The following is a 19065-nucleotide window of genomic DNA, read 5'->3' as shown; positions in this document are numbered from 1 at the left end:
CACAGAATTCTTACCAAGTACTTACAACAATGGGGGCTCTGAGCGGAGAGTTGATCGGCAGATAAAGGGTGGACTGGTAAAGGCCAGCGGACACCTCCCGGGTCTTACACTTAGGCGCGAGGTGAGTGAACGGATCACTGGGCAGCCGGGCACAATACCTGCAAATGGAGAGGAGACAGCGTGAAGGAGGAAAGCAGCAAGAGAAGACCTGACGTATTGCATATTTAGTGTGTGAACTATTACTTACTTCTGCACATACTTTTTGGCGCCTGTGCCAAAAGGCGAGGCTCAGCTCCCTCCCGGTGCCAAGACTCGAGGCCCAGCCCCCTCTCGGCGCCAAGACTCGAGGCCAGGGCACCTAGAGGCCAGGGCCCTACGGTTTGTGGCATTTTATAAATTTCGTCCTAACGTGGGCATTCCCTTTAAAGGTTCGTTATACTAGTACAAAATGCTGGCACAACAATGGGGCTTACCGGTTTATGTGGCCAATGGCGTCATTCAGTGTCGCCCTTGGGCTGTCGCCATTATGACGTAACACGTCGTCGTCAACAATGGCGTCAGACTCCGTGTCTCCACAATCCACAGACTTGGAGCATTTATTCCGCAGGATCTGTAATTTAACGGAAGTGAACGTGAACCCCTCAGAGCCGCAGAAAGAGACTGGCCAAAGGCGAAATGGTGACGTCTTACCTTTTCGATGGCTTTGTAGGTCTTCAGATCCTCTTCGAACCCCTTTATCCGATTAGTGTCCGCTAACATGATGTAGTTTGAGATGGGGGCTCGGGCTCGACCCTTAGACTGAACGTAGGACCTGTACTCTGTTGGCAGGTCGAAGCGGACCACCAAGTTGCACTTTGGGATGTCCACGCCTTCCTCCACGATGCTGGTGGCGATCAGCAAGTTGGTTTCGTGAGCTCGAAACTTTCGCAGAACCTGAAAGGGTGGGGGACGATAGTCACCAGAAAAATAACACTAGAAAATCAAAACGAAAGGATGAAAAGTAACACGAGTTACTATTTCCTCAACTTGCAAGATGTCCAGTTGTGAAGGTACATGGAAACAGTCTGGTCTGCGGTCAAAGGCTGAAAACTTAATGTAATTTAGTCCTGGTTACCACAAATCAGTGTAAATGAATGAATCATTGTGTTTGGTGAAAGATATTACCCAAGCAGACACTGCAGCAAACCCTCAGCTGTGATTGCTGACCCATGCTGTGATTGCTGACCCATGCTGCTACTCTGTGGATCCCAAGGCTGCCATCTTGCCATATGCAGGAGCTCTGCTTGTAGTTATTGAACAGTACACTTATTTAATTACAGTCATGGCCAAAAGTTTTGAGAATGACACATATTAATTTTTACAAAGTCTACTGCTTTATTTTTTCTAATGGCAATTTGCATATACTCCAGAATGTTATAAAGAGTGTCCAGCTTAACAGCAATTACTTGCAAAGTCAATATTTGCCTAGAAAATGAACTTTATCCCCCAAAACACATTTCAACATCATTGCAGCCCTGCCTTAAAAGGACCAGCTAACATCGTTTCAGTGATTGCTCCATTAACACAGGTGTGGGTGTTGATGAGGACAGGAGATCAATCTGTCATGATTAAGTAAGAATGACACCACTGGACACTTTAAAAGGAGGCTGGTGCTTGGCATCATTGTTTCTCTTCTGTTAACCATGGTTATCTCTAAAGAAACACGTGCAGTCATCATTGCACTGCACAAAAATGGCCTAACAGGGAAGAGTATCGCAGCTAGAAAGATTGCACCTCAGTCAACAATCTATCGCATCATCAAGAACTTCAAGGAGAGAGGTTCCCTTGTTGCCAAAAAGGCTCCAAGGCGCCCAAGAAAGACCAGCAAGCGCCAGGACCATCTCTTAAAAGTGTTTCAGCTGCAGGATCGGGCTACCAGCAGTGCAGAGCTTGCTCAGGAATGGCAGCAGGCAGGTGTGAGTGCATCTGCACACACTGTGAGGCGGAGACTCTTGGAGCAAGGTCTGGTCTCAAGGAGGGAAGCAAAGAAGCCACTCCTCTCCAGGAAAAACATCATGGACAGACTGATATTCTGCAAGAGGTACAGGGAGTGGACTGCTGAGGACTGGGGTAAAGTCATTTTCTCTGATGAATCCCCTTTTCAATTGTTTGGGACATCTGGAAAACGGCTTATTCGGAGAAGAACAGGTGAGCGCTACCACCAGTCTTGTCTCATGCCAACTGTCAAGCATCCTGAAACCATTCATGTATGGGGTTGCTTCTCAGCCAAGGGAATGGGCTCTCTCTCAGTCTTGCCTAAAAACACAGCCATGAATAAAGAATGGTACCAGAATGTCCTCCAAGAGCAACTTCTCCCAACCGTCCAAGAGCAGTTTGGCGATCAACAATGCCTTTTTCAACATGATTGAGGCAACTTGCCATAAAGCAAAGGTGATAACTAAATGGCTCAGGGAACAAAACAGAGATTTTGGGACCATGGCCTGGAAACTCCACAGATCTTAATCCCATTGAGAACTTGTGGTCAATCATCAAGAGACGGGTGGACAAACAAAAACCTTCAAATTCAGACAAAATAAAAGCATTGATTTTGCAAGAATGGACTGCTATCAGTCAGGATTTGATCCAGAAGTTGATTGAGAGCATGCCAGGGAGAATTGCTGAGGTCCTGAAGAAGAAGGGTCAACACTGCAAATATTGACTTGCTGCATTAGCTCATTCTAACTGTCAATATAACCTTTTGCTACGCATAATATGATTGCAATTATATTTCTGTATGTGATAAAAACATCTGACAAACACACATAAAAACCAGAGGCCAGCAGATCATGTGAAAATATAATATTTGTGTCATTCTCAAAACTTTTGGCCATGACTGTACTATCTGATGCAAGTGATCATCCACAGGTGCATGGATCATTACAAGAGAGGGGTCAACAGCCACAAACCACATGACCATGGTTTAGGGCCACTATGTGGAAACTCATGCAGATAGTTGCAGTGTAACAAGCTGTGCGTGCAGCTGGAAGGAAAGTATTTCCAATTATTGACGAGTTGGATGACATTAGGGTCTCACAGACCCACCCTGGACACCCTGCCATGGCAGCTTCGGACTGAGGAAAAGACCATTCCAGTCCACGGCCAGCCCAGTCTATTCACTTACTGGCAAGTAAATGGCGTGATTTAGCTGTCAGGGTCAATAAGCTGCACGAACAGCAGAGCCGACCTGTAAGGGACTTACACGTGGCCTCAGGTCTATAATGGCACATAATTGTAGCTGGGTCTGGAGGGAGTCCAGGCCGCTGAGGGGGAGCAGACACAAAACAGACTGCGGGCAGGAGGCTGCGCAGGGAGAGGCCACTGCCACGACCATTACCTCCTCCTGCTTTCTGAACTCAACTTCCATCTGCTTGTTTCGGGGCTGGTTCTTTCCAATGCCGTGGCCAGTTATAAAGTTGCTGCTAATGTAAGCCAGCTCAGGGTCCTGCTTCCCAGCCTCCTTAATCAACCTGCAAGACAAGGCCAGGAGAATCGGTTACATCATGCTTGTGACACGGTTTTAAAGTGACTCCTCTGGACGACGAGGGGCGAGTTCCCATACAGGTAACCACATCAAACAATCGGATACGTATATGAACCCCCACAAGCAGAGGAAGCATCCGACCGGTCAACGTCGCCCATTACCGTGAAACCGAGGCACTAAACTACTCCCAATGCAGCATCTCAAGGGTTAATAGACGGAGAGGTCTAAACAAAACCCCTAAAAGACCAGTGCAAGGGGGCTGTACGGAAACAAAAAAAAAAAAAAAAAGTGGATCAGGGCTTCGGCTATCTTTATTCTCCGGATAGTTGGGGGTCCCCGAGATCACACCCCATAACCTAGCTATATGCCATCTATTTAGAAGATGGGAATAACCCATTAACGCCGGCTCAGGAGCGTAGATCGCTGCTGTTTAATCACCACCGCTCCATTCATCATCTATGGGACGGCCATGGACTGGGGAGTACTGCCTGTGGTTCAGAAGACAATAAATGGGAGCGACCACCACTACTTTTTCCCATTGGGCATTTCAGAGCCCCCTGTATGGAGATGTCAGAACCCCTTTAAGGCTGGGAAACAAATATATCTTGGGTAACTGATTGTTCACCAGTATTTCTATGACAAACAGGATGTGATGTGACCAGTACATCGCCTGCGAGGTAGAAAGGCAGAATGTTACCGATTGAGGATGACGGCGGTGTATCTGCGCTCCACGAAGATGATCCCACACAGGATGTTGGTGAACGGGGAGGGGAAATTGGTCTCAGTCTTCTCTTTCTCCTCTATCTCCTCGTCCTCATCTTCATCGTCGTCCTCGGAGTCACTCCATGACACGTAGTTGTCCTGATTGCGGTTGTTGTACCACTCCACGCTCTCGAACTGTTGCCGCTCGTAGGGCTTGTACTTTCGCAGGATCTCCAGGAGCTTCACCACTTTCGGGGTGACGAACCTCATATCGAGGGAAGCGGGGGAGAAGTGCTCCTCGCACAGAGCGTGGATCTTCCGGAGGATGGTGTCGGTAAACAGCAGGAATTTCCGGTGCAGATCCTCCTGCTCGTGTTTTATATACTTCTGCAGCTCTCGCACCATTATCCCGGCAACTTTATCAGCACACCACGGGCCCAGGACAAGCAGGACGGCCTGGCAATCTGAGAGAATCTAGGTAGGGAGAAACAACATTATGCTCAGACCGGCGCGTATATCCCTGCCCTGTATATGCACAGAAGTGTCCACATCTTCTTGATACAGCAGACTGCCTCACCACAGTACACAGACTAAGCCAGTAGGAAGTCCCAGCCGCTACTCGGGAGCAGAAATCAACTGTTCTGCCTCATCTAGGGCTGGACTTTCGCTCCACGTACCTGTTTGGAGATGGATGTGGAATCCCGCTCTTTAGACACAATGGGAATATTGCAGTCATTCAGGAAGTGAAGCGCGTCCTCCAGCTCAGACAGGAGCCTCTGATAGAGTCCGCTTTTGTCGTGATAGGGGCCGCAGTCCAGTACGATCTCACAAGGTTGCAGGGCGTACCTTCAGAACCAGAGGGGGAAAGAAAGAAAAACTTGAGAGTTCATCTTTCTCATCTATTCCAAAGAAAGCTGATAGAAATCGCCAAGTTCAACCTAACTACCGGGAGAGAATGTGTAAACTGCAAAGCTGGATATGATTCTCACCCTGCAGCTCTGTTGGGGCTAACCCAGTAATGCTGTAAAGTTTGCTGTGCATGTACCCTAAAGAAGAGTAGAACAGTCCGGCAGCGTTTACCTGTCTAGGACCACCAGATCGGTCGCAGTCTCGGCGTTGCTCTTCAGAATCTCTTCCAGTTTCTGGATCTTCTCTTTTAGGTCATGGGGGTCACACTTCCCGTTCAGTATGGAAGCAGTCAGTCCCAGGATTCGTGGACTTGTCTGACAACCTTCAAAGATCTGCAGGGGAAGCAGCGGACCATGAACGAGCTTACTGCTAGAAATATTCATACCTGGTAACATCATGACAGATGCCAGCTACGCCTGAACGGGGGTCCGTACATCCCAAAAAACCTGAGGAAAACACCAAAATGTACCATGCTACAAAGCACTGGATCCTTTAAGGGGTTGTCTTTAGAGATTAAAAACATGTCTGTCACCCGTCTGCAGGTTGCATGCGGTATTGCAGTGCTGCTCCATCTAGAGGCCATGCCATGGACTTGCTGCTCCACGAGATTAACCCAAAATGGCCCATGAAGAGGGGTGGCGCTCCTTCTGGCTCGGTCTACTCCTACACAAGGCCTTATAAGTCTACAGACTATGTAACATCAGCAGAAACACTGCACTGCATCAACTTTAGGAGTATCATTCTATCCACATAGCCCTAATGGGGTGTAAAGACATCAAGACTGGGGAGGGTGCTGGTTAATGCAGGGCGTCACACTCTGCTCCTGATGAGTCAGCAGCACCATGTAACACACTATTACCTGCTCACTTGTCCTGCAAGGAGATTATGGTCTCTTAAAGGGACTGTCCAAGGTCAGAAAAACATAGCTGCTTTATTCCACACTGGGTGCCGTCTGGTATTGCGGCTCTATTGTAATACCACACGACCTATATAGACAGTTTCTGGAAGAAAGCAGCCATGTTTTAAGGGGTTGTCCTATAAACAATGATGATTGGGGGTCTGGCTATGCTGAAAACAAGGGCTCCAAAGACCACTGTGTAAATGGTGCTTTGGTGAGCATGTGCGTCCCCCACTCTTATAGACACGAGTGGAGCAGCGGCCGATACTGCCGCATTCACACAAACTAATGGGATATGAGGGGGTGGTCTCAGAGCAATGTGTGTGATAAATGTGAGCAGTTTCCCCTCCTACCTCCATGATCTCACGATAGGGGTGATCCTGAATGGCGAGGTGGCACTCATCGAACACCAGGAGGTTGATCTTGGCTAAGGACAGGCTCTCGCTCCTCAGGACATGGAGGAAGATGTGACAAGTCATAACCAGGATCTGAAATAAATCACAAAGCCAATGAAGCTTCGGAGGGCGACCAGGAACCTGCCGACGTCTGGTTTGCATTTCGCCGCTCACATGTTTTCAATGATTCCTTTGTAAACTATCTGACAACTCCCATCACGTCCCGCCGCTGACACGGACCAAATTGCCCTTGTACTAAACGTTCCTGGAGAATGAAGTTTGACAAGTGCCCGGGTGAAAACTCAGACCCCCGAACTTAAATTATTGCCCCCTTTATTAGACGCCTTGTAACAATCAGATGTTCCTCCTCCGCCACCACAGTTACTCCTTATACAGAGCTTGCACTATACGAAGAGATAGCGGGCTCCCCTCCCTCCCAGTGCAGGAGCTGCCAGGACAGATGTTGTAACACAAGGAAATAATCCGATTGCTGTTATGACGGCAGATAAAAGGATATGTCAGCCTATGGCACCGCGAGCTGAACCAGTGACCCTTTCATGGAGGTAGAGGGATTAACTGGTGCCATTCACAACTGACGGCTCATCAAATGATGCTGCGCCCACCCTTACAGGGGTCCAGGATCTAAAAATCACATTTACCTCTGTTCATGCCCCGCAGCCCCAGCACCACTGCAATGACGAGCGCCATATACATCACAGCAGGACAACGGAGACCACCAGAGAGGGACCACCAAGGCGACTAGTGTGCATATACGTGACATCACAACAGGACAACAGCGACCACCAGAGAGGGACTATCACGGTCACTAATGTACATATACCTAACTACATCACGACAACGGGAACTACCAGAGAGGGACCACTGAAGTCACTATTGTGCATATACCTGACAACATCACAGCAGGACAATGTGGACCACCAGAGTGGGACCATCAAGGTGACTAGTGTGCATATACGCAATATCACAGCATGACGATGGGAACCACCAGAGTGGGACCACCGAGGTCACTATTGTGCATATATTTGACATCACAGGAGAACAACAGGGTCCACCAGGGTTCCAAATGTGCACATACATGATGCTATCACAGCAGGACAACCAGTGAGGGACCACTGAGGTGACTAGTGTGCATATACATAACGACATTAGCAGGACAATGGGGACCACCAATGAGAGACCACTGAGGCGACGAGTGTGCATATATGTGACATCACAGCAGGACGAGGAATAATAATAATCTTTATTTATATAGCGCCAACATATTCCACAGCACTTTACAGTTTCAAAACACAAGTCATAAGTAACAACGTTAACAATACAATAATTAAAGCAAAATAAGACGACCCTGCTCGTGAGAGCTTACAATCTACAATGAGGTGGGGGATATACAAAGTACAGGTGTGTATTTACAATGATTTATTCACAATGATGGTCCAGCGATTTTGAGGGAGTGAGGGATGGATGGAGATAGTGAATGGGCTACACACGCACGCTTACACATAGAATGACTTTTATTAGTGAACGTGATAGGCCGCTCTAAACAAATGTGTTTTGAGGGAGCGCCTGAAACTATGCAAATTGTGGATAGTCCTAATTTCTTGGGGAAGAGCATTCCAGAGAATTGGCGCAGCGCGGGAGAAGTCTTGGAGTCGGGAGTGGGAGGTACGGATTAGTGCAGAGGTTAGTCGAAAGTCGTTTGCAGGACCACCAGAGGGACCACCAAGATCACTATTGTGGATATACGTGACATCACAGAAGGATGTGCACAGGCAAAATGACTGAACCAGCAGAGAGTCACAATACAGGCTACGAATTTGCACATAAGTCACATCACAGCAGGACAAGCGCATGATGACAACGGGGATCACCAGAGACAGACCAGAGAGCGCACTAATGTGCATACTCGTATATGTGATGACAGCAAGACAAGCAAAGTCAGAAAAGGGACATAAAAAAACACCACTGCTGCCCCCCTTACTAACCAACTGAACATATTTAGCCCGCCGACCTGCCCCAGAAGAGATCCGGCACTGCCGCCTATTTAAGAGTAGCAGATCTGTTGGGTTACAGCACTGCTTTATTTACTAGGGGTAACATGCTGGCAGCTGTAAATGGAGGTAATATCTGTGAGAGTAGAGAAAACTCTTGTGAACAGTAGTCCTTTACTCGGCCATCATCCTCTCTGCTGATTAACCCCTTACATGAAGCTACGATCTCCTATCCAGGATCCAACCCTACCTGATGAGCCACAAATTCTTCGTTCCATTTTTCCTTCGACCAATGTTCCACAATTTCTAAACTGGAATATTCCCCGACCTTCAGATCGGAGTGCGTGCGAACGGCGGACACTTGCTGAGCAACTTGTTTATCTGGTAGGGACACAAATGTAGGACGGTCACATCGTTATTCTAAATCACTGAGCACTAAATACAAAAAGGGGAACAGTAGGCTGTAAGAGCATAACATTTTGTCTTACTTTTGAACCATTTTCTAGACCTCCAAATTATTATTTTATTTTACCAGACCCTGTCAGGATTGAGTCTCTCATGCTGGCAACAGATTAACAAGCAGTACTGTGTTATAACACTAACGTCCAGCCTGCAGTGTAAAGCATGGTGGTTTCCATTTTTAGTTGCCTTAGCCACTTTCCTACATGCAAGTACAATTTCTCCTTTAACCCCTTCATGACCCAGCCTATTTTGACCTTAATGACCTGGCCATTTTTTGCAATTCTGACAAGTGTCCCTTTATGAGGTAATAACTCTGGAACACTTCAACGCATCCTAGCGATTCTGAGATTGTTTTTTCGTGACATATTGGGCTTCATGTTAGTGGTAAATTTAGGTCGATAATTTTTGCTTTTATTTGTGAAAAAATCAGAAATTTGGTGAAAATTTCGCAATTTTCAAATTTTGAATTTTTATTCTGTTAAACTAGAGAGTTATGTGACACAAAATAGTTACTAAATAACATTTCCCACATGTCTACTTTACATCAGCACAATTTTGGAAGCAAAATATTTTTTTGTTAGGAAGTTATAAGGGTTAAAAGTTGACCAGTGATTTCTCATTTTTACAACAAAATTTACAAAACCATTTTTTTTTAGGGACCACCTCACATTTGAAGTCACTTTGAGGGGTCTATATGGCAGAAAATACCCAAAAGTGACACCATTCTAAAAACTGCACCCCTCAAGCTACTCAAAACCACATTCAAGAAGATTATTAACCCTTCAGGTGTTTCACAGCAGCTAAGGCAATGTGGAAGGAAAAAATGGACATTTTAATTTTTCCAACACAAATTTCCTTTCAGCATCAATTTTTTCATTTTCACATGGGCAACAGGATAAAATGGATCCTAAAATTTGTTGGGCAATTTCCTCTGAGTACACCGATACATCATATGTGGTCATAAACCACTGTTTGGGCGTACGGCAGGGCTCAGAAGGGAAGGAGCGCCATTTGACTTTTTGAATGGGAAATATGCTGGAATATTTAGCGCTTGCCATGTCGCGTTTGGAGAGTCGCTGTGTGCCTAAACACTGGAGCTCCCCCACAAGTGACCCCATTTTGGAAACTAGACCCACCAAGGAACTTATCTAGATGCATAGTGATCACTTTGAACCCCCAGGTGCTTCTCAAATTGATCCGTAAAAAAAAAAAAAAAGTACTTTTTTTTCACAAAAATTATCTTTTAGCCTCAGTTTTTTCATTTTCACATGGGCAACAGGATAAAATGGATCCTAAAATTTGTTGGGCAATTTCTCCCGAGTACACCAATACCTCATATGTGGTCATAAACCACTGTTTGGGTGCACGGCAGGGCGCAGAAGGGAATGAGCGCCATTTGACTTTTTGAAATGAAAATTAGCTCCAATCGTTATCGGACACCATGTCGTGTTTAGAGGGCCCATGTGTGCCTAAACATTGGAGCTCCAGCACAAGTGACCCCATTTTAGAAACTAGACCCCCTAAGGAACTTATCTAGATGCATAGTGAGCACTTTGAACCCCCAGGTGATTCACAGAAGTTTATAATGCAGAGCAGTGAAAATAAAAAATCATTTTTGTTTCCTCAAAAATGATTTTTTAGCACGCTATTTTTTATTTTCACAAGGGTAACAGGAGAAATTGGACCCCAAAAGTTGTTTTCCAGTTTGTCCTGAGTACGCTGGTACCCCATATGTGGGGGGGGACCACTGTTTGGGCACACGTCGGGGCTCGGAAGGGAAGTAGTGACATTTTGAAATGCTGACTTTGATGGAATGGTCTGCGGGCGTCATGTTACATTTGCTGAGCCCCTGTGTGCCTAAACAGTAGAAACCCCCCACAAGTGACCCCATTTTGGAAACTAGACCCCCCAAGGAACTTATCTAGATGTGTGGTGAGCACCTTGAACCCCCAAGTGCTTCACAGAAGTTTATAACGCAGAGCCGTGAAAATAAAAAATCATTTTTTTCCCTCAAAAAAAATGATTTTTAGCCCGCAATTTTTTTTTCACAAGGGTAACAGGAGAAATTGGACCCCAAAAGTTGTTGTCTAGTTTGTCCTGAGTACGCCGATACCCCATATGTGGGGGATGACCACTGTATGGGCACACGTCAGGGCTCGGAAGGGAAGTAGTGACGTTTTGGTATGCTGACTTTGATGGAATGGTCTGCGGGCATCATGTTACATTTGCAGAGCCCTTGATGTTCCTAAACTGTGGAAACCACCCCACAAGTGACCCCATTTTGGAAACTAGACCCCATAAGGAACTTATCTAGATGTGTGGTGAGCACCTTGAACCCCCAAGTGCTTCACAGAAGTTTATAACGCAGAGCCGTGAAAATAAAAAATCATTTTTTTCCCCTCAAAAAAAAAAAAGATTTTTAGCCCGCAATTTTTTTTTTCACAAGGGTAACAGGATAAATTGGACCCCAAAAGTTGTTGTCCAGTTTGTCCTGAGTACGCAGATACCCCATATGTGTGGGGGAACCATTGTTTGGGCACACGTCAGGGCTCGGAATGGAAGTAGTGACGTTTTGAAATGCAGACTTTGATGGAATAGTCTGCAGTCATCATTACGTTTGCAGAGCCCCTGATGTGCCTAAACAGTGGAAACCCCCCACAAGTGACCCCATTTTGGAAACTAGACCTTCCAAGGAACTTATGTAGATGTATGGTGAGCACTTTCAACCCCCAAGTGCTTCACAGAAGTTTATAATGCAGAGACATGAAAATGAAAAAAAACTTTTTTTCCACAAAAATAATTTTTTAGCCCCCAATTTTTTATTTTCCCAAGGGTAACAGGAGAAATTAGACCCCAAAAGTTGTTGTGCAATTTTTCCTGAGTACGCTGATACCCCATATGTGGGGGTAAACCACTGTTTGGGCACACGTCGGGGTTTGGAAGGGAGTGAGCACCGTTTGACTTTTTGAACGCAAAATTGGCTGGAATCAAAGGTTGCACCACGTCGCGTTTGGAGACCCCCTGATGTGCCTAAACAGTGGAAACCCCTCAATTCTAACTCCAACCCTAACCCCAACACACCCCTAACCACAACCCTAACCCCAACACATCCCTAACCCCAACACACCCCTAACCCCAACACTAACCATAACACTAAACACAAGCCTAACCCTAATTCTAACCCTAACTCCAACCCTAACCCTCTTTCCAACCCTAACCCTCTTTCCAACCCTAACCCTCTTTCCAACCCTAACCCTCTTTCCAACCCTAACCCTCTTTCCAACCCTAACCCTCTTTCCAACCCTAACCCTCTTTCCAACCCTAACCCTCTTTCCAACCCTAACCCCAATTCCAACCCTAACCCCAATTCCAACCCTAACCCCAATTCCAACCCTAACCCCAATTCCAACCCTAACCCCAATTCCAACCCTAACCCCAATTCCAACCCTAACCCCAATTCCAACCCTAACCCTCTTTGCAAGCCTAACCCTCTTTGCAAGCCTAACCCTAACCCTCTTTCCAACCCTAACCCTCTTTCCAACCCTAACCCTGATGGAAAAATAAAAATATTTTCTTTATTTTATTAGTTCTGCCTACCTATGGGGGTGATAATCGGGGGGTTCATTTACTTTTTATTTCATTTTGATCACTGTGAGAGTGATCAAAATGAAATAATGGAATCTGCAGCGGCAGATTCGGGCGGGCGCACTGCGCATGCGCCCGCCATTTTCCAAGACGGCGGCACCCATGAACCGGACCCGCCGGACACCGGGAGCGACGGGGGGACTTAGAAGGTGCCGGGGGCGGTGAAAGAGGGTGAGGGGGGGATCGGAAGCTGGCGGGGAGCGAAGGGAATGGGAGGGGGGGCAGATGATGGACAGCGGCGGCAGATCGCCGCTGTCATTCAGTGGCAGGGGGCGCGATCGCCGGTGGGGGGGGTCAAATCGGTGTCTCCAGCCATGTCCGATGCTACTGCATCGGCCATGGCTGGATTGTAATATTTCATCAATTTTCATTGAAGAAATATTACTATCGCTATGATTGGCTGTTTCACTTTTAACAGCCAATCAGAGCGATCGTAGCCACGTGGGGGCGAAGCCACGCCCCCTGTGGTGAATTACAAAGCCCCCTGCATCTGCGGGTCAGGTGACCTTTCATTGACCCCGGTCACCCGACCCGCAGGGGGGCTTTGAATTCATGACACAGGGTATGCGCCATAGGTCGGATTGGCACCGACTTTCATGACGCATACGCTGTGTCACAGGTCGGGAAGGGGTTAATCCCTCTGTTCTCAAGCAGGGCTGTGTCCCCCAGAGGGTGCATGTCCTGTCCGCAGGTGGGTACTCGGCCTGCCCTGCTGCAGTGGATACTATATGCGAAGTCTACCTCCGGTGCATGAAAAGAGGAAAATCTGCCAAACTGTAAAAAACCACTCTGGACTCTGCTACAAAAAACACAAAGTCTCAATTCTTTACACTGCAGAACTGGAAAATGGTTCAAAGTAGAAACAAAGTTTATACCATGGGGCGAGACGTCTATCCCCACATGGAGAGGGGTTGCAATGAACATCTGACCACTTATACAGGTGAGGGTGCATGTATGTGATCACTGCACCCACAGACGGTGACTGGTGCAATAGTCACACATATGCACATAATTCGCACATGAGCAGAATAGGTGATAAATGGGGGAACGTCAGAACCTGCATTCATGACAACTAGTGCAAAATGTGCACGACCGCTGCCATAGATGTGACTGGAGTCCAGCACATGCACTCCTGTCCCATTCATCAGAACCTGACCCCACTGACCACATCCATTACCACTACGCATTGGGCAATATTTACCAGAATTGACCAGGAACACTGTTCTCTTGGCACCATTATGGAAGTTTCCCCGGATCTGATAGGACAGCTCCTTAGTGAGTAGTACGGCAATGAAAGTCTTCCCTGAGCCGGAGTTCAGACACACTATCGTGTTGTGATCCAACGCTGCCTCCAACAACTCCACCTGCGGGAGAACAGAGGACCAGGATCAGAGAGGTCACGAAAACCACAAATACATTCCATTACTTTTCCATCTTGGAGCTATAAAGAGTTAAAAATCCTTGCAAAGGGCCCCAAAATAATATATTGGAGAGAAGCCCCTCCGATGACCCCTTCATGGACGTGGACGATTCCAGAATATGAAGATCGGGTGCGGTGCTCTACTGATGCTTCATCACAATGGATATTATCAGAGTGTACAGGGAGGTACAAAGAGGTGAGGTCACAAGAGACCCCCGACAGGAAATAAGAATGATGCGTGGAGATTGATTGTTCTTGTGAGGGCAATGAGTTTCCAGCAGCCATGTACCACCAATAAACAGTGAGACACCCCCAACAATGGCCAGTACCTGATATTTCCTAGGGGTGTATATATTATCATGGATCGCCTCCTGCTGCCAGGGCAGTCCAAAAAAGGGGCCCATGGGCGAGGAGGCCGGGGTCAGGAGCTGCAGGCCTGCCATGCTGAGGGGCTTTCTATCATCCAGTGACTTAGATCATTGCAGCCGAGGGTCCGCAAAGCTTTCTGCAAATAGAAAAGCAACAGGTGAGGGCATAACATGTGCCGGACAACTGGACGTTCCCAATTACTGGAAATTTACTTACCGATTTCAGTCTCGGAGGTCACAAATGCAAAAAGTCTTGAAATGTTCTGTGACATTGTCATAACTGTAAGAAAAAAAATAAATAAAATTATACATACAACCTTACATCCCAGCCTGAGGCACCACGGCGGCATCTCCTAACATGGATGAGGCGTTCAGTGTGTGGAATATTTATACGTTCATGGGATATCTGCAGGATAGGATATAAACCTGTGGTAGATGCGGATCCCACCTGCCTCCAGGGGGACTGTGTGAGGAATCCAGAGGTGGCGGATTATGCACTGAAGACTGCGCAGTAATGAGATCCATGCACGTCCACCTCTGTGTTCCTGATGGTGTGCGCTTTTACCCCACCCAGGTGGTACCCATATCTATTGGGCGTTTTGTAGTACATCCCATCCCTGTGCCGTAAATAGCACAAATGAGAAAACCTTTTTAAAGTTATGGGACCTTTAAATAAACATCCAAAGACGAGTTCATCGACTCACAGGAGCCTGATGCAGCATCCACTGAGCAGGAGCCCTACACACCACCACCACCCGGCTGGCATCACCCCAGATACCACCTCTGCTCAGACATGACATCATGACTCTGCAATGCTGTAATGATGCCATCACTAATCAGAAGAGGTGCTGCAGTTTTTGGCAGGCAGGAGGCGGAGGATCTTCTGTACTAGCACAAGAGGCGGAACCGCTGGGTTGACCATATTTTCTAATAAGTACAGAGGGCCTGTCCCTTTAACCTAAACCACATTATTAAATGGGGTCACATCCAAATCTGCATTCAAAATCCTTTTGCGTTCCTGTCCCGAGTCTCAATCGTTACTGCCAGGTCCTGCACTAGGCATAACACAGAACCAGAGCTCCTCTGCGCCAATACAGATGAACTGCTCACAGATTACAAAGTCAGCAGAATTCTGAATGAAGCTCTGGAGGTGACTAGAGTAAGAGACACAATGTCACTTGTATAGTACAAGCATTGCGGGAATGTCAGTGTGGCATGGAGGGATTATGCAGTGGTCATGGGTCAGCTTTCTGCGTCAGGCGCTACTACCCGAGTAAGGCCAAGTTCACACTAGGTGTTTTTGCGGCTTTATTTATGCCAATTTTCAGGTGTTTTATTTACAGCACCAGAGAATCCTAAGAGATCTCAGAAATCTCATGCACACACTGTTTTTTGTCATCAGGATTTTGTGTTTTGCAGCATTTTTTGGAGATAGCTGAAAGAAGTGACGTGCTCTTTTTTCACCCATTGGCTTGAATGGATGGTTAAAAAATGCACCAAAATGCAGGAGACAGGTTTTGCGGAGTTTTTTTGTGCGAACACCTGATTTTATTTTTCAACCCTAAACTTTATCAGCATTGCACAAGAGACAAATCTAGCATGCCAAAACTGCCACAAGAAAAAAAACAAGGAAAACAAGCCTTTATTATGCAGCTTCTTTCCTGACAAGAGATTGGGTTTTGTTGGTGACAAAAAAATGCTGAAAAAATGCCCAGTGTGAACTTATCCTAAGTCTTCACCTCCGCGCAGATTACAAGCCGCCTCAGCGCTTCTCAGATCTGGTGACCTGGGAGGAAAAATAAATATGGCAGGGTTTGGGGTTTTTTTTTAGTATGAATACCGGTCTGGTTTTGGCAGATAGGTTTTTTGCGGCAGCTTTGGATGTGAGAGAAACCGATGCAGATTGCATGAGAGCATCATGAAGATCAGGACACATCACACAGACAGGAGGATGGGAGGTCTACGGTCCACATCCTGTCACAGCTCAGAAATGTCCCAACCATTACCACCATCAGCGGGAAATCTAACATTACGATGGACGGTGCAATAAGAAGAGGCCATACAGCCCCTCTCCCCACGACTCTGCACCAGCAAGTCCGCGCTACCCAAATACCAGCTCCCCTGACCCACCCAGCCGCCAGCCCCCCACCAGACTTCCGCGCCAGCCAGCCGCCACCTCCCCCAGACTCCCGCGCCACCCAGCCGCCACCTCCCCCAGACTCCCGCGCCACCCAGCCGCCACCTCCCCCAGACTCCCGCGCCACCCAGCCGCCACCTCCCCCAGACTCCCGCGCCACCCAGCCGCCACCTCCCCCAGACTCCCGCGCCACCCAGCCGCCACCTCCCCCAGACTCCCGCGCCACCCAGCCGCCACCTCCCCCAGACTCCCGCGCCACCCAGCCGCCACCTCCCCCAGACTCCCGCGCCACCCAGCCGCCACCTCCCCCAGACTCCCGCGCCACCCAGCCGCCACCTCCCCCAGACTCCCGCGCCACCCAGCCGCCACCTCCCCCAGACTCCCGCGCCACCCAGCCGCCACCTCCCCCAGACTCCCGCGCCACCCAGCCGCCACCTCCCCCAGACTCCCGCGCCACCCAGCCGCCACCTCCCCCAGACTCCCGCGCCACCCAGCCGCCACCTCCCCCAGACTCCCGCGCCACCCAGCCGCCACCTCCCCCAGACTCCCGCGCCACCCAGCCGCCACCTCCCCCAGACTCCCGCGCCACCCAGCCGCCACCTCCCCCAGACTCCCGCGCCACCCAGCCGCCACCTCCCCCAGACTCCCGCGCCACCCAGCCGCCACCTCCCCCAGACTCCCGCGCCACCCAGCCGCCACCTCCCCCAGACTCCCGCGCCACCCAGCCGCCACCTCCCCCAGACTCCCGCGCCACCCAGCCGCCACCTCCCCCAGACTCCCGCGCCACCCAGCCGCCACCTCCCCCAGACTCCCGCGCCACCCAGCCGCCACCTCCCCCAGACTCCCGCGCCACCCAGCCGCCACCTCCCCCAGACTCCCGCGCCACCCAGCCGCCACCTCCCCCAGACTCCCGCGCCACCCAGCCGCCACCTCCCCCAGACTCCGCGCCACCCAGACGCCACCTCCCCCAGACTCCGCGCCACCCAGACGCCACCTCCCCCAGACTCCGCGCCACCCAGACGCCACCTCCCCCAGACTCCGCGCCACCCAGACGCCACCTCCCCCAGACTCCGCGCCACCCAGACGCCACCTCCCCCAGACTCCGCGCCACCCAGACGCCACCTCCCCCAGACTCCGCGCCACCCAGACGCCACCTCCCCCAGACTCCGCGCCACCCAGCCGCCACCTCCCCCAGACTCCGCGCCACCCAGCCGCCACCTCCCCCAGACTCCGCGCCACCCAGCCGCCACCTCCCCCAGACTCCGCGCCACCCAGCCGTCACCTCCCCCAGACTCCGCGCCACCCAGCCGCCACCTCCCCCAGACTCCGCGCCACCCAGCCGCCACCTCCCCCAGACTCCGCGCCACCCAGCCGCCACCTCCCCAGACTCCGCGCCACCCAGCCGCCACCTCCCCAGACTCCGCGCCACCCAGCCGCCACCTCCCCAGACTCCTCGCCACCCAGCCGCCACCTCCCCAGACTCCTCGCCACCCAGCCGCCACCTCCCCAGACTCCTCGCCACCCAGCCGCCAGCTCCCCAGACTCCTCGCCACCCAGCCGCCAGCTCCCCAGACTCCTCGCCACCCAGCCGCCAGCTCCCCAGACTCCTCGCCACCCAGCCGCCAGCTCCCCAGACTCCTCGCCACCCAGCCGCCAGCTCCCCAGACTCCTCGCCACCCAGCCGCCAGCTCCCCAGACTCCGCGCCACCCTACCTACTGGCATCATGACAACCCCACACTTGTGGGTGCACGAAGCACTGACGCCCCCGCACAGCCCGGCACCCGCCCTCCACCGCCTCCCGGGACACTCAGCGGTTTCGTCGGGACACAAGTAGCCTCCGCCGCGGTGTGTCCGGGCTCCGCGGCAGTTACTCGCACAGACATGGCGGTTCTTACCCGCGGGGCCCGGCCGTTCCCCTCAGCCCCCGCACTGCACCGTACGAAGCCCCGGGCTCCTCTCCGGCACTGGGCGTTCCCGGACTTCGGGGAGAAGAGCGGAGACAGCGGCGCAGACCGGCCCAGACTCCGCCAAGAGAGCGCCGCCTGACGTCACTGTCATGTGACCTCAGAGGCCGGAAGGGGAGGAGCCTAAACAAGAAACCACGGACATTCCTGCCAGCCTCCTATATCACCTGTGGCCGCTCCTCCCCGCCCCTCAGTGACGTCAGGCGGCCTCCCCGGCGTCACTGTGTGCGCTGCACTCCCCCCCACAACATAACAGCGCAGTAACGCATCAATGCCAGTGTGAATGTGCAGCTACAGATGAACAGGAGTGGAAGTGCTCGTGTTCTGTCCTCGGGCGGACGCTGCAGCTCTGAGCGCGCTCCGGGTCCAGCACTGACTGCAGTGGAGAAGATGGAGACATATTTTTTCCATCTCCGCATCCAGTCTGCTCCCAGTCTCGTATTTCGTCTTCTCCCAACGCCAGTTGTAAGAACTCTCCACAGTGATCAATGGGATTTAGATCCAGACTCATTGCTGCCACTTCAGAACTCTCCAGCCCTTTGTTTCCATCCATTTCTGGGGGGGGGGCTACTTGAAGCATCTGTGAGGTCATTGTCCTGCTAGAAGACCCATGGCCTAGGACACACACCCAGCTT

The 19065-nt window shown here is 50.2% G+C and overlaps 1 protein-coding gene across 1 annotated transcript in view; it reads right to left on the bottom strand.

Annotated features, from left to right (window-relative positions):
• Positions 1 to 18613, bottom strand: part of DICER1 (dicer 1, ribonuclease III) — a 96544-nt gene extending 77931 nt beyond the window's left edge. The window contains exons 1-13 of the mRNA XM_073578068.1: positions 18362 to 18613; positions 14546 to 14608; positions 14290 to 14465; positions 13742 to 13904; positions 8684 to 8814; positions 6383 to 6517; positions 5303 to 5463; positions 4900 to 5068; positions 4218 to 4696; positions 3374 to 3506; positions 691 to 933; positions 474 to 610; positions 26 to 158 (exon numbers count right to left, since the gene is read on the bottom strand). Coding sequence (XP_073434169.1) covers positions 26 to 158; positions 474 to 610; positions 691 to 933; positions 3374 to 3506; positions 4218 to 4696; positions 4900 to 5068; positions 5303 to 5463; positions 6383 to 6517; positions 8684 to 8814; positions 13742 to 13904; positions 14290 to 14403 — 1998 coding nt within the window. The 5' untranslated portion in view covers positions 14404 to 14465; positions 14546 to 14608; positions 18362 to 18613. The remainder of the gene's footprint in view (positions 1 to 25; positions 159 to 473; positions 611 to 690; positions 934 to 3373; positions 3507 to 4217; positions 4697 to 4899; positions 5069 to 5302; positions 5464 to 6382; positions 6518 to 8683; positions 8815 to 13741; positions 13905 to 14289; positions 14466 to 14545; positions 14609 to 18361) is intronic.
• Positions 18614 to 19065: the final 452 nt, after the last annotated feature.

Source organism: Dendrobates tinctorius, unplaced genomic scaffold, assembly GCF_039654945.1.
Source record: "Dendrobates tinctorius isolate UK_male_01 unplaced genomic scaffold, ASM3965494v1 ptg000058l, whole genome shotgun sequence".
In the NCBI taxonomy this organism is placed as follows: Eukaryota; Metazoa; Chordata; class Amphibia; order Anura; family Dendrobatidae; genus Dendrobates; species Dendrobates tinctorius.
Note: the sequence above shows the minus strand (reverse complement) of the source record. Positions and strands in the feature narration are given on the sequence as shown.